The sequence below is a fragment of the Saccopteryx leptura genome, chromosome X, assembly GCF_036850995.1.
Source record: "Saccopteryx leptura isolate mSacLep1 chromosome X, mSacLep1_pri_phased_curated, whole genome shotgun sequence".
In the NCBI taxonomy this organism is placed as follows: Eukaryota; Metazoa; Chordata; class Mammalia; order Chiroptera; family Emballonuridae; genus Saccopteryx; species Saccopteryx leptura.
In genome coordinates, this window is record NC_089516.1 from 29,078,587 (window position 1) to 29,103,815 (window position 25,229).

General features: G+C 38.8%; 1 protein-coding gene across 1 annotated transcript in view; it reads left to right on the top strand.

Moving 5' to 3' along the window:
- The first annotated feature begins 3,811 nt into the window (after nucleotides 1-3,811).
- Nucleotides 3,812-25,229, top strand: part of CFAP47 (cilia and flagella associated protein 47) — a 390,193-nt gene continuing 368,775 nt past the window's right edge. The window contains exons 1-3 of the mRNA XM_066357757.1: nucleotides 3,812-4,129; nucleotides 17,141-17,292; nucleotides 21,581-21,696. Of these exons, the coding sequence (XP_066213854.1) occupies nucleotides 3,812-4,129; nucleotides 17,141-17,292; nucleotides 21,581-21,696 (586 nt within the window). The remainder of the gene's footprint in view (nucleotides 4,130-17,140; nucleotides 17,293-21,580; nucleotides 21,697-25,229) is intronic.

Consider the following 25,229-nt stretch of genomic DNA (forward strand, 5'->3'; position numbering starts at 1 on the left):
CAAGGCTAGTATAATATTTATATATCAATCAATATAGTTCATCACATAATCAAAAAGAAGGATACAAATCACAGGATTATATCAATAGATGCAGAAAAAGTATTTGATAAAATCCAGCACCCATTCATGGTCAAAACTCTCATCAAAGTGGGAATATAGGGAACATACCTCAACATAATAAAGGCCATCTATGACAAACCCACAGCCAACATCATACTCAATGGACAAAAATTAAAAGCAATCCCCTTAAGATCAGGAACAAGGCAGGGATACCCCCTTTCACCACTCTTTTTCCACACATTTCTGGAAGTCCTAGCCATAGCAAGAAGACAAGAAGAAGAAATAAAAAGCATCCAAATTGGCAAGGAAGAAGAAAACTGTCATTATTTGCTGAGGACATGATACTGTACATAGAAATCCTTAAAGTCTCAATCAAAAATATACTAGACGTGATATATGAATTCAGCAAGGTGGCAGGATATAAAATTAATATTCAGAAATCAGTGGCATTTTCATACACCAACCAAAAATCTCTGAAAAGGAAATTAAGAAAATAATCACCTTCACTACTACAACAACAACAAATAATAAAGTACCTATGAGTAAATTTAACCAAGGAGGTAAAAGACTTGTACTCAGAAAGTATAAGACATTGAAAAAAGAAATCAAAGAAGATACAAACAAGTAGAAGCGTATACAGTGTTCATGGGTAGGAAGAATAAACATCATTAAAATGTCTATATTACCCAAAGCAATCTACAGATTCAATGTAATTCCTATTAAAATACTAATGGCATACTTCAAATATAGAACAAATATTCCAAAAATTTATATGCAATGAAAAAAGAACACGAATAGCCTCAGCAATCTTGAAATTGAAGAATAAAGTGGGAGGTATCACACTTCCTGATATCAAGTAATACTACAAGGACATTGTACCCAAAACAGCTCGGTACTGGCATAAAAACAGGCATATAGATCAATGGAACAGAACAGAGAACCCAGAAATAAACCCAGGACTTTATGGTCAATTAATATTGACAAAGGAGCTAAGAGCATACAATGGAGAAAAGACATTCTCTTTAATAAATGGTGTTGGAAAATTGGACAGGTACATGCAAAAAATGAAACTAGAACATCAACTTACACCATTCACAGAAATAAACTCAAAATGGATAAGAGACTTAGATGTAAGTCGTGAAACCATAAACATCCTGGAAGAAAACATAAGCAGTAAACTCTGCAATATCTCTTGTAGCAATATTTTTGCCAACTTATCTCCATGGGCAAGTGAAATAAAGGTCAAAATAAATGAATGGAACTATCTCAAACTAAAACACTTTTGCACAGCAAAAGAAAGCATGAAGAAAATTAAAATACAGCCCACACAGTGGGAGAACATATTCGCCAATACGTCTGATAAGGCATTAATAACCAAAATTTATAAAAAGCTTCTAAAACTCAACACCAGGAATGTAAACAATCCTATTTAAAAAATGGGCAAAAGAACTGAATAGACACTTCTCCAGAGAGGATATATAGATGGTCAAGAAGCATATGAAACATTTGTTCAATGTTGTTAATCATCAGAGAAATGCAAATTAAAACCACAATGAGATATCCCCTCACACTAGTCAGAATGGCGCTCATTAACAAATCAACGCACAATAAGTGCTGGCGAGGATGTGGAGAAAAGGGAACCCTCCTGCACTGCTGGTGGGAATGCAGAAGTGCAGCCGCTGTGAAAAACATTATGGAGTTTCCTCTAAAAATAAAAAATGGAAATGCCTTTTGACTAGGCTATCCACTTTTAGGAATATATGCTAAGAATACCAAATCATTGATTTAAAAGTAGATATGCATTCCCATGTTTATTGCAGCACTGTCTACAGTAGCCAAGATTGTTGGAATCGCCCAATTGTCTGTCAGTGGACGAGCGGATTAAAAAGCGCTGTTACATATACTTAATGGAGTACTACACATCTGTGAAAAAGAAGGAACTCTTACCTTTTGCGATTGAATGGATGACTTGGTGATTATTATGTAAGGTGAAATAGGCCAGGCAGAGAAAGACAAATATCATATGATCTCACTTATATGTGGAATCTAATGAACAAAGTGAACTGAGGAATGCAATAGAGGCAGAGCTGGGGTCACAGGGCGCAGAAGGACAGCTGTCAGAAGAAAGGGGGATGAGGGGATGGGTTCAGAGTTGGTGAAGGGATTAGTGAAATTATATACACATAAAAAAGGGATACAGATAACAAGACAGCAAATCCCAAAGGGAAGAGGGAGCGGTGGGCAATGCAGGACAAGGCGGTGCGTGTGAGGGCATTATATTGAGTGGGACACTTGAATTCATATGAACACCATAAATAAAAATTAATAAAAAATTTAAAAAACACACAAAACTTTGAAACCTAAATGTCTACTCTTTGGGTAGCAGATCGAAAGGCCGGTCTCCTCAGAGAAATTCAAGTGTAGTAGCAAGGAGGAATCTAAAGGTCCATATATGGAGTGGGAATTCCATATAGTTTTTAAAATAAGAAACAAAACTAAATGCCATTTCTGCAGTGATATGCTCCTGTTAGGTCACCAAAGGAGGGATGCTGAAGGCCTGATGAGTTTTATAAGAAAATTACTTATGCATTGGCAAACAGATGTGCTGAGACCTTAAGTGGCATCCTTCCACAGCCAGAGGAAGTGAAGGCCTAGCCTGTATAGGCAGGGGTTTGGCAGTACTTCCTGCTGTAGAGTAAAAACTTCTATTACTTGTGGAGGTTAAAAAATGGGAGAGGGAGAGTGGTGCTGAGTAAGTAGCAGAGTGTTAAGATAAGTGAGGGGAGGTCATTAACTGGCAGGATGTCTGAGCATGGGACAGAGGTAAGAGATCAATCAGGACTGCTCAGGTGGAGAGTCACTGGAACTGCACTGGTGCTGGGTCACCTCAAGTTCAACCTGGCTAGTTGAGGCTTTTGGTAAGGGACCCAGGATCCTAACCTAACAGCTCCAAATTAATAAAAGTCTCTAGAAGTGAAATACAGTAGTGAGAAGAAGCAGATTTAAGGCAGGGAAATATCATTGACCTAATATGTTTGAAAACTTGGAGACCATCACAGCCTCTGATGAAGAGGAGAGAGTAGGGGTTGCGCTGTGTGAGTCTGGGCCTGTTGCAGTGGTGCTTCTGAGCAGCACCTTGGATTCAGAAATGAGGAAACAAGATAGTTCCTGAAGCCTCTCTCTGTGGTCCATGGACCTGCATCTTACCTGGAGCATTGGAATCACCTAGGATCTTGTTACTAATAGAGATTCCTAGGCCTTGCCCGAGGTCTACTGATACAGAATCTGCATTTTAAGCAAAGACACAGAGGATTGCTTTGACATTTATAGAAATGCTAGTCTAAAGGCCACTGAGCAGCATCCCTAGGGGTCCCTGACTCTGTTTCTACTGAATTCCTCCCTGACTGCTTTAATAGACGCCCATGGGCACTTCCGTTACTCTTTAGGCTTCACCTTAAGAGAGTGCAGGAAAATGGCTGCACCAATGTCATCTTAAAATTCTGCCAGGCCATGCGGAGTGAGATGACTCTGGGATTTGGGCTGCTGTGGCTTGTGTTTTATTTACTGTGGAGACACCTGAGTCCCAGGGTGCTTTTCCCAGAAGCCTGCATTCTCCATTGAAATTTCCACTCTCACAAGTTCCGGCGCCTAATGACTGCGTCACAGTCACACTGTTGCCTAGCAATGGGGTAGCCGCTAATCCTCAGTGGGTGGGCTCCACCAGAGTTGGTGCACTACTTAGAGGGCCAACATGGGCACCCCCAGGGGTTCCCTGGCCACCCCCAGGGCATCCATGAGCACCCCCAGGGGATCCCTGATGACCCCCAGGGCATCTGTGAGCATCCCCAGGGGATCCCTGACGACCCCCAGGGCATCTATGAGCACCCCCAGTGGATCCTTGATCGCCCTGGATGTGGCGACACCAAAGGAGTTGCAGCTACGGGTGACCCCAATGGAACTGAAGTTCCTGGACACGCAGGCGGGGAAGATGTACCGCCAGACAATGACAATCCAGAATCTGGGCCCCTGTAACCAGAAGATCCGGTTTCTCGACCCTGTCAAGCCACAGGTAATACACCCAGGCCCCCAGCAGGGCCTCAGGAGGACTGAGGCTCTGAGTCTGCCCCTCCCGCCACCCCCCCCCCCGCCACACCCCCCCCCCGCCACACCCCCCGCCACACCCCCCCCCCCCGCCACACACCCCGCCACACACCCCCCGCCACCCCCCCACCCCCCCGCCGAGAAAGAGGCCAGGATTGGGTTTCCTGGAAACCGGGAATTGAGGTATCCATATATATGTGTGCTCGCTCGCCTATTGGTTTTGTTTTCTTTTTTGATTATCCTTTTTACTTAGCGTTGGGACACAGGGTGGGGCAATTTGAACTAGGTCCTTCCCATTTTCCCATTATGGAACTGGAAAGAAGGGAAGGGAATTAATATCAGTCTCTGATTAGCACAGAATGCCACAAGATTCTATAGAATTATGACGTCAAACCTTTGAACTTTGAAGACCCCGATTACAGCACTGCATGCATTATAAGATAGTGGGAAGGTTTATTATTCACATTTTAACAAATATTTGTTGAGCAATACTATGTAATAAGCAGGAGGTTTGAAGAATGCAAGATGGACATAGCCCTGTTCTCATAGGACTTAGAAATTCACAGTGTCAGTAAAGATCTAATTCTCAGCAAAATTAATGTTCTGTGAACCTGTCTTCATCCTCTAACCTAAACGTTGACAATTTCAGTACTATCACACTGTTATTTTAGAGCATGGGTATGAATGGATGGTTATTAGTTTACCATTATCACTTTTTTATCAGGGAGGCATGATATAGGAAAAGTGATAATATCTTTTTTTTTTTTTTTTCTGAAGTGAGAAGCAGGGAGGCGGAGAGACAGACTCCCGCATGCTCCAGTCGGAGATCCACCCTGCATACCCACTAGGGGGCAATACTATGCCCATCTGGGGTGTTTCTCCATTGCAACCGAGGCATTCCAATGCCTGAGGTGGAGGCCATAGGGCCATCCTCAGGGCCCTGCCCAACTTTGTTCCAATGGAGCCTTGGCTCCGTGAGGGGAAGAGAGAGATTCAAAGGAGAGGAGGAAGGATGGAGAAGCAGATGTGTGCTTCTCCTATGTTTCCTGGCCAGGAATCAATTGTGTGGTTCCATATACCAGGCCCACACCATACCACGGAATCAACTGGCCAGGGCCAAGAATATTTGATATGTAAGTGACAAATAACTGTATCTATCATGGTATATTCCTAATAATGAATAGTATTGAATTCAGCTGGACTTACATGTACAGAAATGGAAAAGTGTTTATAATTATATTGTTGTAAATAACCAGGGAGTTCAAAAGAGACACCAAGGTCACAGAAGAAATTTTAGAAGGAGTTTGATTTTAATTTTTTATAAATAAATTTTTATTAATGTTAATGGGATGACATCAATAAATCAGGGTACATATATCCAAACAAAACATGTCCAGGTTATCTTGTCATTCAATTATGTTACATACCCATCACCCAACGTCAGATTGTCCTCCCATCACCTTCTATCTAGTTTTCTTTGTGCCCCTCCCCCTCCCTCTTCCCCTCTCCCTCCTTCCCTCCTGCACACCCCCTCCCCCCTACCCCTGGTAACCCACACACTCTTGTTCATGTCTCTTAGTCTCGTTTTTATATCCCACCAATGTATAGAATCATGTAGTTCTTGTTTTTTTCAGATTTACTTATTTCACTTCATATAATGTTATCAAGATTCCACCATTTTGTTGTAAATGATCCATTGTCTTCATTTCTTATGGCTGAGTAGTATTCCATAGTGTATATGTGCCACATCTTCTTTATCCAGTCTTCTATTGAAGGGCTTTTTGGTTGTTTCCATGTCTTGACCACTGTGAACCATGCTGCAATGAACATGGGGCTACTTGTGTCTTTATTTATCAATGTTTCTGAGTTTTGGGGGTATATACTCAGTAGAGGGATTGCTGGGTCATAAGGAGTTCTATTTTCAGTTTTTTGAGCAACCACCATACTTTCTCCATAACGCTTGTACTACTTTACATTCCCACCAACAGTGAATGAGGGTTCCTTTTTCTCCACAGCCTCTCCAACATTTGCTATTACCTGTCTTGTTGACAATAGCTAATCTAACAGGTGTGAGGTGGTATCTCATTGAACTTTTGATTTGCATTTCTAATAACTAATGAAGATGAGCATCTTTTCATATATCTGTTGGCCATTTGTATTTCTTCCTGGGAGAAGTGTCTGTTCATGTCCTCTTCCCATTTTTTTATTGGATTGTTTGTTGTTGAGTTTTATGAGTTCTTTGTACATTTTGGATATTAGGCCCTTATCTGAACTGTTGTTTGAAAATATCATTTCCCATTTAGTTGGCTGTCTGTTTATTTTGTTGTCAGTTTCTCTTGCTGAGCAAAAACTTTTTAGTCTGATGTAGTCCCATTAATTTATCTTTGCCTTTACTTCTCTTGCCTTTGGGGTCAAATTTATAAAATGCTTTTTAAAACCCAGGTCCATGAGTTTAGTACCTATGTTTTCTTCCGCATACTTTATTGTTTCAGGTCTTATATTCAGGTCCTTGATCCATTTTGAATTAATTTTAGTACAATGGGTCAAGCTGCAGTCAAGTTTCACTCTTTTGCATGTGGCTTTCCAGTTTTCCCAGCACCATTTGTTGAAGAGGCTTTTTTTTCTTCATTGTGTGTTGTTGGCCCCTTTATCAAAAATTATTTGACCATATATATGTGGTTTTATTTCTGGACTTTCTATTTTGTTCCATTGGTCTGAGTGTGTATTTTTCTGCCAATACCATGCTGTTTTGATTGTCGTGGCCCTATAATATAGTTTGAAGTCAGGTATTATAATGCCCCCAGCTTCATTCTTTTTCCTTAGGATTGCTTTGGCTAATCGGGGTTTTTTATAGTTCCATATAAATCTGATGATTTTTTGTTCCATTTCTTTAAAAAATGTTATAGGAATTTTGATGGAAATTGCATTAAATTTATAAATTGCTTTGGGTAATATGGCCATTTTGATTATATTTATTCTTCCTATCCAAGAACAAGGAATATTTTTCCATCTCATTGTATCTTTTTCGATTTCCTTTAACAATGCTTTGTAGTTTTCATTATATAGGTCCTTTACATTCTTTGTTATGTTTATTCCTAGGTATTTTATTTATTTTTTGTTGCAATCATGAAGGGGATTATTTTTTTCAGTTCATTTTCTAATATTTCATTGTTGGCATATAGAAATGCTATGGACTTTTGTATGTTAATTTTGTATCCTGTGACTTTACTGTATTGGTTTACTGTTTCTTATAATCTTTTTGTGGATTCTTTGGGGTTTTGATGTATAGGATGATATCATCTGCCAAAAGTGATATCTTTACTTCTTCTTTTCTGATATGGATGCCTTTTATTTCTTTTTTTTTTTTTTTTTGGTATCTTTCTGAAGCTGGAAATGGGGAGAGACAGTCAGACAGACTCCCACATGCGCCCGACCGGGATCCACCCGGCACGCCCACCAGGGGCGACGCTCTGCCCACCAGGGGGCGATGCTGTGCCCCTCCGGGGCATCGCTCTATTGCGACCAGAGCCACCCTAGCGCCTGGGGCAGAGGCCAAGGAGCCATTCCCAGCGCCCGGGCCATCTTTGCTCCAATAGAGCTTGTCTGCGGGAGGGGAAGAGACAGACAGAAAGGAAGGAGACGGGGAGGGGTGGAGAAGCAGATGGGCACTTCTCCTGTGTGCCCTGGCCGGGAATCGAACCCGGGACCCCTTGCACGCCAGGCCGATGCTCTACCACTGAGCCAACCGGCCAGGGCCTGGATGCCTTTTATTTCTTTCTCTTGTCAGATTGCTCTGGCCAGAACTTCTAGCACCATGTTAAATAAGAGTGGACAACCCCGTCTTTTTCCTGATTTAAGGTGGAAAGTCCTCAGTTTTTTGCCATTTAATATGATGTTGGCTGATGGTTTATCATATATGGCCTTTATCATGTTGAGATATTTTCCTTCTATACCCATTTTGTTGAGTGTCTTAAACATAAAGTTATGTTGTATTTTATGGAATGCCTTTTCTGCATCTATTGATAAGATCATGTGGTTTTTGTTCTTTGTTTTGTTGACATGGTATATTACGTTAACCGTTTTACGTATGTTGAACCATCCCTGAGATTCTGGGATGAATCCCACTTGATCATGGTGTCTTATTTTTTTAATGTGTTGTTGTATTCGATTTTCCAGTATTTTGTTTACTATTTTAGCATCTGTATTTATTAGAGCTATTGGTGTGTAGTTTTCCCTTTTTGTGCCGTCCTTTCAGGTTTCGGTATGAGGGTTATGTTGGCCTCATAAAATGTGTTTGCAAGTATTGCTTCTTCAATTTTTTGGAAGACTTTGAGTAAAATAGGAACCAAGTCTTCTTTGAATGTTTGATCGAATTCACTAGTATAACCGTCTGGGCCTGGACTTTTCTTTTGGGGGAAGTTTTTAATAGTTTTTTCTATTTCCTCCCTGTAATTGGTCTGTTTAGGCTTTCTTCTTCTTCTTGACTCAGTCTAGAAGGTTGTATTATTCTAGGAATTTATCCATTTCTTATAGATTGTTGAATTTAGTGGCATATAGGTTTTCGTAGTATTATACAATAATTCCTTTTATATCTATGATGTCTGTGGTGATTTCTCCTCTTTCAGTTTGGATTTTGTTTATTTGAGTCCTTTCTCATTTTTCCTGGTGAGTCTTGCCAAGGGTTTGTCAATTTTGTTGATCTTTTCAAAGAACCAGCTCCTTGTTTTATTAATTTTTTCTATAGTTTTTCTGTTCTCTATTTCATTTATTTCTGCTCTGATTTTTATTATTTCCTTTCTTTGGCTGGTTTTGGGTTGTCTTATTCTTCTTTTTCTAGTTCCTTAAGGTGTGAAGTTAAGTGGTTCACTTGGGCTCTCTCTTGTTTGTTCATATAGGCCTGAAGTGATATGAACTTCCCTCTTATTACTGCTTTTGCTGCATCCGGTAGAGTCTGATATGTTGTATTGTCATTTTCATTTCTCTGTATATATCTTTTGATCTCTGCTTCTTTCTTTGATCCATTCATTTTTTAAAAGTATGTTGTTTAGTTTCTACATTTTTGTGGGTTTTTCCCCTTCTTTTTTGCAGTTGACTTCTAGTTTCAAGGCTTTATGATTAGAAAATATGCTTGATACAATTTCAATTTTTCTGAATTTGCTGATGTTATTTTTGTGGCCCAATATATGGTCAATTCTTGAGAATTTTCCATGTACACTAGAGAAAAATGTATACTCTGTTGCTTTGGGGTGAAGTGTACTGTAGATGTCTATCATATCCAGGTGCTCTAGTGTTTCGGTTAAGGCCAATATATCTTTATTGATTCTCTGTTGAGATGACCGATCTAGAGCCGTCAGCCGTGTATTGAGGTCTCCAAGTATGATTATATTTTTGTCAGTTTTTCTTTTTAGGTCAATAGTAGCTGTCTTATATATTTTGGTGCTCCTTGGTTTGGTGCATATATATTAAGGATTGTTATGTCTTCTTGATTCAGTGTCCCCTTAATCATTATGAAGTGACCATTTTTGTCTCTGAGTACTTTTCCTGTCTTGTAGTCAGCATTATTAGATATGAGTATAGCTACACCTGCTTTTTTTTTATTTATTTGCTTGGAGTACTGTTTTCCAGCCTTTCACTTTGAGTTTGCTTTCATCCTTGTTGCTTAGATGTGTTTCTTGTAGGCAGCATACAGTTGGATTTTCTTTTTTAATTCATTCTGCTACTCTGTATCTTTTTATTGGTGAGTTTAATCCATTTACATGTAGTATAATTATTGACACTTGTGTGTTCCCTATTGCTATTTTATAAATTACTTTCTGTTAGTTTTGTATCTTGTTTGATTCTTCGCTTTTGTTTTTCTATCATTTGTTTTTGTTTGTTTGTATTCTCTACTTCTTTCCTGTGTTGCTAACTTTTTAAAGTCATGTGCTTCTGTGGTGTTTTTTTCAAGGGTGGGTACTATAAAGTAACAAAAAGGGTACCTACCATATTCATTGTAGTACCCTATCTTATCAGTGTTTCTGCACTTCGTCGTCCTTTGCTACTGTTAATCTCTGACCTCTCCCCTTTTTTGTGTGTTTGTTGTCACAGTTTAAATTTGGATTTATTATGTTCTTGGTGGAGCTTTTACTTGTGGTTTTGTTTTGTTTTGTTCTTTGAATCTGTTTGGAAAACCCCCTTTAGTATTTCCTGGAGTGGGGGTTTTCTGATGATAAATTCCCTCATCTTTTCTGTATTTGTGAATGTTTTTATTTCTCCTTCGTATTTGAAGGATAGCTTTGATGGGTATAGTATTCTTGGCTGAAAGTTCCTTTCTTTCAGGGCTTTAAATATTGGGGTCCACTCTCTTCTAGCTTTTAGAGTTTCTGCTGAGAAATCTGATGATAATCTAATAGGCCTTCCTTTATATGTTGTATTCTTCTTTTCCCTGGCTGCCTTGAGAATTTTTTCTTTGTCGTTGGTTTGTGCCATTTTCATTATGATGTGCCTTAGAGTAGGTTTGTTGTGGTTAAGAAAACTCAGTGATCTGTTTTCTTCTTGAATTTGAGGCTTTAGTTCTTTCCACAGGCTTGGGAAATTCTCATCTATTATTTGTTTGAATATATTCTCCATTCCATTTTCTCTCTCTTCTCCTTCTGATACACCTATTATTTTTATGTTATTCTTTTTGATGGAGTCAGACAATTTCTGTAGGGTTTTCTCATTTTTTTAAATTTTTGAGTCTCTCTCTTCTTCTCTCTGTTGTGCCTGAAGTTGCTTTTCTTCTGTGTCACTAATCCTACCTTCTATCTGGCCTGTTCAATTAGCTAAGCTTGTTACCTCATTTTTCAGTTCATAAATTGAGTTTTTCATCTCTGTTTGATTTCTTTTTATAATTTCAATTAACTTGGTAATATATTCTTTGTTTTTGTTGAGTTGTTTTCTGAGTTCCCTAAATTGCCTTTCTATGTTTTCTTGTATATCTCTGAGTATTTTTAGGATTTCTATTTTAAATTCTTTGTCATTTAGCTCCAAGGTTTCCAATATATTAATTTTTTCTCCATAGATTTTTCCACATCTATCTGTGCTACTTTTCTATCTTTTGTATCCATGATATTCGATTTCCTTTTTCTTTTTTTGTTTTTTTTGTTTTTTGTATTTTTCTGAAGCTGGAAACATGGAGAGACAGTCAGACAGACTCCCGCATGCGCCTGACTGGGATCCACCCGGCACGCCCACCAGGGGCGACGCTCTGCCCACCAGGGGGCGAAGCTTTGCCCCTCCGGGGCATCGCTCTGCTGCGACCAGAACCACTCTAGTGCCTGGGGCAGAGGCCAAGGAACCATCCCCAGCGCCCGGGCCATCTTTGCTCCAATGGAACCTTGGCTGCGGGAGGGGAAGAGAGAGACAGAGAGGAAGAAGGGGGGGTGGAGAAGCAAATGGGTGCTTCTCCTATGTGCCCTGGCCGGGAATTGAACCCGGGTCCTCCGCACGCCAGGCCTACGCTCTACCGCTGAGCCAACTGGCCAGGGTCCGATTTCCTTTTACTTAATGGCATCTGAGGGTCGTCTTGTTGATAGCACTAATGAAAATTAATAAAGAATAAAAAGTTAAAAAAAAAAAGTAAAAATATGGAAAAAAACAATAATAATTTATTATTTACCCCCCCTTTTCTTTCTTCTCTTCCCCTCCTCTCCCCTCCTCCTTAGTAAAATATCATGATGAACTGTGTATTATATTATGCTAAATGGAACAAAAACTGCCTATAATGGAGGGCCTGAGTTGGGGGGAAGTGTTCAAGGGGAAAAAAAGGAAGTAGGGACCCACAAAATGCAAAAAAGGAAAAAATTTGAGTCAGGTATAAAATGGTTTGCTTGTAAGTGATGGTTAACTAAGAGATATAATTAGAGGGTAAGAGGGAAACAGGAAAATGGGAAAAAAATAACTATTATATTACGTGGAGCAAAAACTAAATAGAATGGAGATCCTGGGGTGGGAGGAATGCTAATGAATTAAAAAGCAAAGTAGAAAGCACCCAAAATGCCACAAAAAACCCCCCAAAAACTTAAGTCTCAAATTAAATAATTTGTTCGTGATTGAGGATTGAATGAGAGCAAAAGTAAAAGAAGAAAAGAAGAAACTAATAGAGGGAGAAATAAGAAAAAGGGGAAAAGGAAAAGACGAAAAAAGAAAGAAAACACAAAGAGAGAGAGAGAGTTAAGTGTTTTGGAGTGCAACCCTCATGGAGAGTAAGGAAGAAGAAAAGAAATAAAATGTAACACTTATGGGTAGTGTAATTCAAGAAGAGGACAGAATAAGACGGGCAGAGAATGAAAGGACCAAGGTGGAGGAAATAGAAATAATAATAATAAAGGCAAGAAGATGAAAGAAACAAAAAAGTAGTGGAACAAGTTATAAAGTCTGTGGATTTTTCTTGATTTTGAGAGGTTAACTTCTTCTTCCTTTTTCTTTCCTCTCCCTCTTCCTGGTTGGTGACCCTGTACCCCAAGCTCTGCCCCTGTGGCACGCTTAGGTAGAGATTTGCAGTTGATGGGACTCTACAGCAATGTCATATATTAGGCTTCAGTCTCGTTGGTAGTCAAGGCTTGTTAGCGTTTGCAGGCTCCGACAATGAGAGAGTATGTTTTCCTGGAGCCTCTCTCCTTGTCTCTCTAGAAGGAGCTTTATTTCTGGCAACATTCACGGGATGTTGAATCATATCAAACCCAAATCATGCAGCCATGAACACAGTTCTGAGGCTGCTTTTAAAGACAAAAGCACATACTGGTGGGGGGAAAAGAAGGGGGAGCATGGTACAAAAGTCGTTAATCTTACTAAAAAGCTCACTGAATTTTGCTGTCATGTTACAACATTGATCTATAGGATTTATCAAAAGGAAAAAAACATTTCTACACACTAAGACCATAAGATAACACAGTAGTGAAAAATGTTTTACATATCTGGCAAAGACATTCCCAAATATTCTAAGATCTACATCCTATCCCTGTCGCCACAATAGTGGAAAATGTTTAGTTTAGGATAAGCAGAGAAGCTAAGGAAGTTATTTTTGCTAAGAGTGTTGGGCTTTGCTTATTAGGAAGTTTAAAGCTAGCCCCCAATTGCTTAGTTTACAAGTTTTGCACATGCAAAGAATTTTAAAATGTTTATTATTAGAAAGCATATAAAATACAGTTTGTCCGTAAAGTCATGGTGCACTTTTGACCGGTCACAGGAAAGCAACAAAAGATGAGAGAAATGTGAAATCTGCACCAAATGAAAGGAAAACTCTCCCAGTTTCATACCTGTTCAGGGCAGTTCGATGTGGGCTTATGCACAGATTTTTTAGGGCTCCTTAGATAGCTATCCCATATAGCCTCTACAGACTCGTCACTGACTGATGGCCTACCAGAACGGGGTTTCTCCACCAAACTACCGGTTTCCTTCAACTGCTTATCCCACCAAGTAATGTTATTCCTATGTGGTGGTGCTTCTTTATAAATGTGCCGATATTCACGTTGCACTTTGGTCATGGATTCAAATTTAGTGAGCTACAGAACACACTGAACTTTCCTCTATATCGTCCACATCTTGACTGGCATAGCTGTGGGCTGCTCCGCTGTATACATGGTGTTACGTCATCATCTGTGCATGTGCACATGCTGCCACATCATCCTACAGAAACTGGGAGGGTTTTTCTTTTATTTGGTACAGATTTCACATTTCTATTGTCTTTTGTTGCTTTCCTGTGACCGCTCAAAAATGCACCATGACTTTATGGACACACTGTATATGTTGATTGCTTTTTCATATGTGCTTTGACTGGGGGGCTGCTGCTAATTGAGTAACCCTTTGCTCAAGGTAGTGACCTTCTGCTCAAGTCAGTGTCCATGTGGTCATGTAGGGACCTTGTGCTTTAGCTGGTGAGCCAGCGCTCACGCCTGTGACCTTGGGGACTCGAACTTGAGTCTTCAGTGTCCCAGTCTGATGTTCTATCCCCTGCACCGCTGCCTGGTCAGGCCATTATAAGACTTTAATAAACAGAATGTCCCACCATTTTCTGCCTACAAAATTCTTTTACCATCCGCCTGAATCTAATGGGGACCTGAATGGAAATGGCAACAGCCCCTGGCCTTACAGCATGTTTTAACAATAGTAATGTGGTTATTTTGTAATAGTACATCAAAGCAGACTATTCATTGATCATTAAATAAAAATTTCTGATTCTTTCAAATACTATATAATTAGGGAAAGATTTAGTATTTCCCTACCTTGCTTACATATTTACTGAACAATTGATTGTATATATGAAAGTAATTTTTTTTTAATCCTCAAACTGGCAGTAATCCCAGATGTGGGAATATTCTATTTTTTGTATGTCTCCTGGTTTTTATGCAGACAGAGCAGTGATATAGTTTCTTTTCATTTGGTTTGAACTTAGAGTTAAATAGAAAAATTATTTAAACCACAGGTCTTGACATTGACAAGAGAATGGCTAAGCAGGCTTTTTAGTTAGAGACCAAAGCCATGAGCCCATTACACTGTGAACTTTTATTTGGTACAAGATGATGATATGCACTCCAGAGCCTTCATGGGTATACTGGGAAGTAGGGAAGAGAGAAATTAGCAACAAATGGATTAACTGTCCTGTAAGAAAAAAGAAAAGGTGCTAGCGAGCATTGTTATCACCAGTTTATAATTACTTAGAAAATAATTCTAACACATGATAGTACTTGTTTTCTATCCTGACTCAAGATCCTGCATTGTCTATACAGTGAATACCAACTAGGGGGCATAAGAAGTTACGCATACCATCTACTGTGGTAGTAGTTGCTGGTAGTAAATGAAGAAGACACACTTTTGACAACACAATCCTGACTCATGTGCCCTCTGGATTAGTCAGGCCAGTCATACTTATAATTGTCCCCTTACTCCCATGGCCCAGGCATTTTCTTTTTTTTTTTTTTTTTTTGACCTGTGTTTTCATTCCTTCTCCTGCAAGAATCACCCCTTTCCAATCCACCCATTTTTGATAGGCAATGTGAGTTCTCATTTTCTCTAACAAATCTTCTCATCTCCAAATTATTTCTTCCCTACTGGATGCCAATTGCATTTATAGACATTTGTTATAGTTTGGGTTTGTATGCCTGTGACTCCCAGTAAATCTTTATTTTACCTTAATAGTCAGTTCAGAAGGTCCTAAGAGCAAGGAGATGCCTTACACACCTTTGTAGAACACTCAAAGTACTGAGCTACTGGTAGTTTGACCATAAGCATATGTTGCTGAAGCCTTTCTTTCCCTTCTTGGAAATACAGCTTCATTCATGGCAAGTAGTCAAACCTGATGGGTAGACTGCCAACACCCAAAGGCCATATGGGGAATGACGCATTGTTTTCTAACTGTTTTGGAATTGCAAAGGTGTTGAGATTTGGAATGTGGTAGTTAGAGGTATCAGAATCATTGTTGCTGGATGTATGAGGCTTTCAGACCAGTGTTTATTAACAGATCACTCCAGTGCTGTATATCCTTCATGGCTGTAAAGCACTGCTTAGACTCAACCTGGCTATGAAAGCCCTGAATATTTCATTTCAACAGCACCTCTACTGCTGCTGATTACAGCTCTTTGTCCAGCGACGCTAGCTTATTAGCTGTCTGCAGAAAGATTATTTTGCTTATTCTTTTCTCTGCTTGTATCTGACATATTCCTTCTCCCTCAAGGGGCACCTTTCTTGCTTTTTTTCCACTTTTTACATCCATCTGTAAGCCTTGGCCAAATGCACTTCTTCCTAGCCCATACTAATCATGTTCTCTCGAGGATTTTTTTTTATTTATTGCTGCATCGCTCATATAATACTTAATTAGTCCCGGCCTACATTATTTAACTTTCAAGGGGAACATAGTCTGCTTCCTTAAAGAGATTATGTGTTTAAGAGAGGGACTCTGTCTAATTGTAGGGAAAGAGCTTAAGTTTTAGAAGCAGATAGATGTGTGTTTTGAATCCTCACTGCCTGAGTGATCTTAGACATTAATTACACTCCAGAGCCCCCAGTTTTCACATCTCTATGCTGGGAGTCTTAACATTAGCCTTACAGAACTGTAAAAGTGCATGAGAGGTAGAATGTTCGACCTATTATACGTGCTCAACAGATAGCAGTTCTCTTTCTCTGTTAATTTTTTTCCAGATCTAGCAAATATTTGAAAAGAACGGAACTGTTTTTTTTCTCTTTGCCCTATTTTTTTTAAAATATTTCCTCCAAATTAAGAAGCCTGAGTTCTTATGTGGAGAGTAAGTATATAAAATGTGATATGTAAAAATAATAAAATAAAATGCTATATGCATGTGTGTATATATATGTATATGCATGTATGTATTATGCTTGTGTGTATGATTAAGCAACATTTTTATTAGATTGCTCTTTCTTTTGCTCTATATTTAAATACTTCTCAGCATTTACATATTTGTCAACTGACGACATTGTCAGTTTCAATTATCATACTTTTAAAAGCATATCTGAAGGATCTAGAATCTGATTGGTACAAATATATTCATAAGTCTTTGCCTTTATGGCAGGAATATTGCCTATGTCCTGATATATCTCTTTTTTGTGATAGAGACAGAGAAAGGGACAGACAGGGACAGACAGACAGGGAGAGAGATTAGAAGCATCAACTCCTTGTTGAGGCACCTTAGTTGTTTCTTGACTGCTTTCTCATATGTGCCTTGACTGGGGGACTACAGCAGAACGAGTGACCCCTTGCTCAAGCCAGCGACCTTGGGTCCAAGCTGGTGAGCCTTGCTCAAACCAGATGAGCCTGCACTCAAGCCGGCAACCTCAGGGTCACAAACCTGGTTCCTCCGCGTCCCAGTCTGATGCTCTATCCACTGCGCCACTGCCTGGTCAGGTCTGATATATCTCTAAATAATGTACACTCCTAACTACAGTTGCTCATATTTCTTTATTAAGAGTTAAGATGTGTAATTTGATTTTTTTTCTCCAACTGCAGTTCAACCTGAATATGACCAGTTTGGATAAAGAACTGGCCTCTGGTCTTCAGATGACAGCTGTAGTGGAATATCATCCTGATGTAGATGAAGACACTTTTGATCAACTAATAATTGTCGTGGGAAATAAAGCAATGGAAATCCCTCTTATTGGGTACGTATTCTTTATATATTATGCTGATATTTTGAGCACTCTTCAAATGAAAATTAGGGTCAGAGTAATATTCTTTATATTCCCTCACCAAAAGGGCTTGTTGTATCTATAGTTCTTTAAAACAAATAAAGAGTAGTTTGCTGAAATGTTTTATTATGATAACTTAAAAACATTTAACGAGTGCATGTATTCTTTATTTTTCTTCATCTTACATCCTATTTTATTGTTTAATTTTATTTATTTATTTATTTTTAGCCAGAGAGACAGGGACAGAGAAAGACAGAGAGAGGACCAGACAGGGACAGACAGGCAGGAAGGGGAGAGAAATGAGAAGCATCAATTCTATGTTGTAGCACCTAGGTTATTCATTGATTGCTTTCTCATATGTGCCTTGAATGGGGGCTACAGCAGAGTAAGTAACCCCTTGCTCAAGCCAGTGACCTTGGGCTCAAGCCAGTGACCTTGGGCTTCAAGCCAGCGACCTTTGGGCTCAAGCCAGAGACCATGAGGTCATGTTTATGATCCCAAGCTCAAGTCAGTAACCCTGCGCTCAAGCTAGTGAGCCCACACTCAAGCCTGCGCTCATGCTGGCAACCTTGGGGACTCAAACTTGAGTCCTCAGTGTCCCAATCTGACACTCTATCCAGTGTGCCACCTCCTGGTCAGGTTCACATCCTATTTTATATCCCCCATATTTTTTGGTGCCATTAGACAGAAAGACTTAGCAAGGAAAGCTGTATTTTGTTTACTGGCAGCACAATTAATATTGAAACATTGTATTAATATGAATTTGGATTAGATGTGTGCCTTTTTATTTTTTCCCTTCTGCTTTTGCATTTTTATAAACTAATTTAGATCTGCAATTATTTTGGTTCTCTGTGCTGCTGAGAAGTTCTGATTTTACAAACCATCCCATTCTGCTTAGGAGTCAAGCAGTTGCTACATGTCAAGAAAAAGACAAGTTATGAACCTATTACAAATATTTAATTTACATTTTACATTTTTTAAGTAGGGTCATTTTAGGCCCATTCTGCACATTGACACACCTATGACTAGTATTCTGATTTGCTTGTTTATACTGTCTAAGAAGAGAACTGTCAAAGATGCTTCTGCCTTTGAAAATGAATTTTGTCTTATACCCATAATATGTCCTTTCTCATCAGAGGCCAAGCTGCTCACTAGAGTTGCAACGTAAAGACAATGCTGCCCCACTAAAATGTGATAAACAGAGCTGAGGGGAGATGTAGAGAGTGAGCTTGAGGCTACGTTTCTATTTTTTTAAAAAATTAGATGATTGAAGATTCACTTGCAATTATAAGAAATAATTCCTTGTGCGTTTTCTCCAGTTTCTCACAATGGAAACATTTTGCAAAACAATAGGATAATACCATAACTAGAAGATTTACACTGAATAGTCCACCTATTGTATTCAGATTGTCAGAGCTTTACTTAAACTTCTGTTTGTGTGTAAGCTTTTAAGTTCTATATAACTTTAATAACTGTGTAGGATTTTGTATCCACCACCACAGTGAGGATACTGAGCAGTTCCAATACCACAAGGATCCCTCCTGTTACTTTTTATAATTGCCCCACCTCCATTCTGCCTTTCAAGCATCATTTCTAAACTGGAAACCAAATGCAATCTTCTATTTCTAATTTTTTTTTTTCATCTCAAATATGTTATATAACTTTTTAGGTTTGAATTATTTTTCACAGAAAAATTCCCTGGAGATGCAACCAAGTTGTTGAATATATCAATAATTGCTTCTTTTTATAATATTTTATTTGTTTTCTTAATTACTTTTTAATTTATTGAGTGGGCATGGTTCTCTAAACCATACAGGGTTTAAGTGTACAACTCAATATAAAACCATCTATACACTACATCATGCCCCACCCCTCCAAGCAGTCCCAACCAACATCCTCCCCCTTTGCCTTCCTCCCCCTACCTCCACCCTCTTTTCCCTCTGGTTGTCTGTATCTGTATGTTATGTATGTATGTTTTTTGGCTAATTTCTTCACTTTCTTTGATTCCGTCCCCTCCTCCCCCTTCCCTCTGACAGCTGTCCAACTGTTTCATGTGTCAATGCCTCAGTTTCTATTTTGTTCCTCAGTTTACTGTGCTCATTAGATTCTACATATAAATGAGATCATATAGTATTTGTCTTTCTGTGCCCAGCTTATTTCACTTAGTGTAATAATTTCTAGGTCCATCCATGCAGGCACAAAAGGTAAGATTTCTTTTTTTCTTTCTTTTTTTTTTTTTTTTTTGTATTTTTCTGAAGTTGGAAACGGGGAGGCAGTCAGACTCCTGCATGTGCCCGACTGGGATCCACCCAGCATGCCCACCAGGGGGCAATGCTCTGCCCATCTGGGGCATCGCTCTGTTGCAACCAGAGCCATTCTAGTGCCTGAGGCAGAGGCCACAGAGCCATCCTTGGCACCTGGGCCAACTTTTGCTCCAATGGAGCCTTTGCTGCGGGAGGGGAAGAGAGAGACAGAGAGGAAGGAGAGGGGGAGGGGTGGAGAAGCAGATGGGCGCTTCTCCTGTGTACCCTGGCCGGGAATCAAACCCTGGGCTCCTGCACACCAGGCCGACGCTCTACCACTGAGCCAACCGGCCAGGGCCTATTTCTTTCTTTTTTATGGCTGCATAGTATTCCATTGTGTAAATGTACCACAGCTTTTACATCCACTTGTCCAATGATGGACACCTGGGTTGTTTCCAGATCTTGGCTATTGGAAGTAATGCTGCAATGGACATGGGGGTGTATATCTTCTTTTGAATTAGGGTATTGAGATTCTTAGGATATATTTCTAAAAGTGGGATAGTTAGGTCAAAGGGGAGATCTATTTTTAATATTTTTGAAGAAACTCCATACTGTTTTCCAAATTGCCTTCTTTTTATTTTTGAGTACTAGGCCATGCTATGTGTATACCACAATTTTACCATTGACCAGTTGAAGGGTTTCAGGGCTGATTCCAATTTTTGACTATTACAAACAAAGCTGCTATAAATATTTCTGTACAAGTTTTATGTGAAAATAAATTTTTTATTTTTTTCTTCTTTCCCAAGTGAGAGGAGGAGAGATAGAGATACAGACTACTGCATGCACCCTGACAGAAAATCTGATGAGAACCCCCATCTGGGGCTGATGCTATGCCCACCTGGGGCCATAATTGCAGCTGAGCTATTTTTAGCACCTGAGGCATTGGCTCTAGGGAACCATCCTCAGTGCACAGAGCTGATGCAGTTGAACCAATCGAGCCATAGCTGCTGGAGGAGAAGAGACAAAGAGAGAAAGGGGAGGGGGAGGAACAGAAAAGCAGATGGTCACTTCTCCTGTGTGTCTTGACAAGGAATTGAACCTGGGACATACAAATGCCAGGCCGATGCTCTACTACTGAGCCAAATGGCCAGGGCCAATTTTCATTTTTATATACCAGGACATATGGTAGTTTATCACATCTTTTTTTTCTATTTAATCAGATTTAGTATCAGCCAAACTTTTTTTTTTGTATTTTTCTGAAGTTAGAAGCAGGGAGGCAGTCAGACAGACTCCTGCATGTGCCCGACCAGAATCCACCCGGTATGCCCACCAGGGGGCGATACTCTGCCCATCTGCAGTATTGCTCTGTTGCAGCTGGAGCTATTCTAGCACCTGAGGTGGAGGCTATGGAGCTGTCCTCAGCGCCCAGTCCAACTTTGCTCCAATGGAGCCTCGGCTGCGGGAGGGGAAGAGAGAGACAGAGAGGAAGGAGAGGGGGAGGGGTGGAGAAGCAGATGGGCACTTCTTCTGTGTGCCCTGACCGGGAATTGATCCCAGGACTTCCACACGCCAGGCCGACACTCTACCACTGAGTCAACCGGCCAGGGCCAAGCCAAACTATTTTACTTTGTTAAGGTCAGTTCTATACTTTTTGAGGAAGGTCAAAAGAATGTACTTTATAGGCTTAGATGGAGAATCCAAAGCAGAGTTCCAAATGTGTTTTAAGGAACAACAATATTGAGACATGGGTAGCCTCTCAAAATAAGTACTTGGGAGGATATACCATGTTCTTAGATGCATAAATTCTGATTTTTTTGTTAAAAATGTATCTCATTGTCTTGGTTTCATATCTTGATTTCACAATTTCTTTTACCGACAAGTATGACACCAGTAGACCCAGAAAGAAGCTGAAATGTTTTTTAAGAAGTTAAAAGTTTATTTATATGTCTTCTGTAGGTTTAACCACAGGATTATAATTGTGAAAATTCATTATGTGATCCTGTTTTCTGCTCTCCTAGGTTGATCCCAAACTGTCAGTTGGAAATTGTGCCAGAAGTTAATTTTGGCATTTTGGTTGCCAATAGTAAAGTACACTCTAAAGAGATTCGTATTGTTAACCGTGGCATGGCTCCAGGTAAATACTTTGTCATATACATTAGCTTACACTTTTGGAAGAAAGTTGGTACTATTTGAAAAATATACCTTGTATAATTAATGGAGTTTCTGATTTCTTCCTCCTACCCCTGGCTAAATGTCTAACTCTTGAAAGCTCAACACTGAAGGCCCTTAAATAGAATAACTGTAAAAGATTTAGTATCAGCCAAACTATTTTTTTTGTATTTTTCCTATCAGTTATTCTGAAAAGATAGGCAGTTACTCAGAAAAGATGAATCCACATACTATGATTTTGATTAACATAACTTAACTCTCAGATGACTAGATGGGGTTATGGAATTGACATAGTCTTTAGAGTCATCCAGAGATAGGATCAGGGCATAGTGACTTACTAGCTGTGTGATCTGTCACAAGTGTCTTTAAAGACTCTGACCTTGAGATTTCTCATTTGTAAACTATGGCTAATAAAATGTACTGTGGTTGGTTATGTATGTCTTAAGGTTGTAATATGGTACTTATCATAGGCACTCAATAAATATCTGTGGGTTGTTTTTTTTTTCTCTCTATTGTATTCAACTTTAAATTTACATGATGGTCTCTAGAAGTCTCATTAACTTTTTGTCGAAAAAATAAATGCTTTTCTCCTCACCAGACTGGATTATTTCTGGAGATTCTTGCTGAGACCTAAGAGTTTCAGGGGTCTCCAAACTTTTTACACAGGGGGCCAGTTCACTGTCCCTCAGACCATTGGAGGGCTGCCAAATACAGTGGTCCTCTCACTGACCACCGATGAAAGATGTGCCCCTTCCAGAAGTGCAGTGGGGGCTGGATAAATGGCCTCAGGGGGCCGCATTGTAAACTTTACATAAAGGCATGTGTGAATGTGCTTATGCACACTCTTCACTGATGGTATACCTTAGGTATAAGATCACTTATTGCTTCATTCTCATTGGATGCTCAGCATCTGGGGTGGCAGGGCTATCATTTCTACTAAGCTGAAATGAGGACAGGCATCACACAGGGAAGACATTTTTCTCTGAGACTGCTTATTGTATATATAAAACAGGTCTTAAATCCAAACCTGTCTTAACTAGGTGAGGATGTTCTCTGGGGTGTTTGATTGAGCAATGGGAATTATTAAGACAAAAACAATCTGTCATTTTACTGATTTTTTTCCTGGAATATAAACAAATAAAATTAATACTTGTTTCTCATTGCATGATGTTTATTTTACTTTCTGTGCTTTGGTTTTTAAGTGATTGAATTTCTGGTGACTATGGGAATGTAGAATTTTAGGCTCATTTGTGGTCTGACTCTGATATTAAGAATACAGTCTCTCATGGAAAGTGATTGTGGGATGTATGGTCCTTTAGACTCTCTGGTTATATTTTAGAGCAATGATATATGATTGAGGGAATTTTATTTTTATTATTTTACTTTCCAAAATCTCTTAACAGTTGTCCATAACAAATCCTTCAAACTTTTGATCATATCCTCTCTTTATTCTAAAATCTCACCAAATTGTAGTTTTATTAGATAAGATGCTTTCTGTAAGTAAAAAATAGGTCAATGGTTTATTTTAATTGAATATTTAATATATTTTTACTTAATAAAATAAATAAAATTAAGCTTCAGACCTGAGTCCATACATTTTAGGAAAAGTTATTCACATTGGTTTTTAGTATTATATTAATATTTTATGTGTGCATATTATTTGTATTGAATACTACATTTGGTAAATTATGATTGAGAACTAAGAAATGTTGATTACTATTACTTTACAAACAAAAAAAATGTTATCAATGAAACACCATCTCTTAGTGTTGATTTTGCCCCTCATTCTTAGAATTGAATAATGCTGTGCTTTTCACCATTACCAAAATTGATAGTATGTTTTATATTCACAGCAAGTGCCTATAAAGTGTCATAAAGTCTTTATTACCTACAAGTACAATATGTAAATATTCATGAGAAAAACATTGTATTTTCATGAAGAAAAACACTTATGCAGAAAATAGATTCAGCAACCAAAGATGATTTTAATAAATTTTTTAAAAAGGATTTTATGTGACAAATACTATATAATTTTAGAGTCAAAGATCAAATGTTTACAAATTTATATGTATACTTAAGAGGATATAAAAAGCTGTACTCAGCAGGTTCATGATTTGTACAGCATTGTTTACTGTCTTGGATATTGTCACTTTGGTTATTATCGTTGATTTTGTAAACCCCAAAATTTGTCTATATAATGACTTTATGGTGTTTTATCATTATAGTACATTATGAGGTGTCCCTCCATGAATTTTGCCGAATGTCATTTGAACATTTTCTTTTCTCACCCTTTATAAAAATATTTCCAAAGTTCACTTCTGACTACAAAGTAACACTTATCTTTTCATTTTGAAAAGGCATACTTTACTCTTTAAAATGCCTCTGCTATTAGTACATTGTGAGCTGATGACCTCTATGTTCTTTCTTACAATTTTATTCTCAGTTATCTTTGAAGATTTGAAGGAAAAAAACATTGTTATTTTAGCTTGCCTTGAAGTGCAATCATTTCCCTCTCCCCGTCAGTTTTCTTGAATATTTGAGTACATTTTTTCTATTAACAGTGTTATGATATAGAACAGTCTTTAAAGTCCCTGGTGTGATCTTGACATACCATTTCTGGGTTTGAACAGCTACCTGAGAAGTCATCATCCTTTATGTTTATTTGAGTCGTTTGGCACAAAATATATGACCTTTTTCTTGCTCTTAATGCCCACTTTCCCCTTTTCCCTGATCATCAGCATCATCTCTTCATTTCACTGTCTAGAAATGAGGAAATTTGCTAAATTGTTCCCAACTCATGTGTGGTCCTCGGGATCCTCTCTAAGTATCTAGAGAAGCACCCACTAATTCTCAGTGCATGTTTTTTTCTTACTTGGAAACTGATGCCATGGAATCTCAATATACTTTTCATGCATAATACCATGCTGGACATATAGCAGACATTCAATAAACCCTTGTTTAATTGATTTGGCTCAATGATCTCTAATAGTTTTGGTAAAGAAACATTAAGCTTTCAATGAAAGGTGATTCAAAAGCAAGCCATTTAATCACATATGAGCATTCTGAAAGTCCTCAAACTTAGTCATTTGGAGACAGCTAGAGAGTGATACACCTATGGTATGTTTAGACCTAAGGAAACTTAAAGGAAAAAAATAAACAAACATAGCAAATAACAATGACCTTGGATATGTAACTCTTGATTTTCAGTAGCATCCTATAAAACTACAGACTGTTTCCCTGTATTTTGGAAGAATAATGGCAAGGTACAATGAATATTTCATGTCCTGCCCCATGTCTAAGCTGCTTTTCTAGAGAAAGTAGAGCAGTTTGATTAAAACAAAAATACAAGCCCTGGCCAGTTGGCTCAATGGTAGAGTGTCAGCCCAGCATGTAGATGTCCCATGTTTGATTCCCAGTCAGGGCACACAGGAGAAGCAACAATCTGCTTCTTCACCCCTCTTCTCCCTCTTCTCTTTCTCTCTCTCTCTCTCTCTTTCT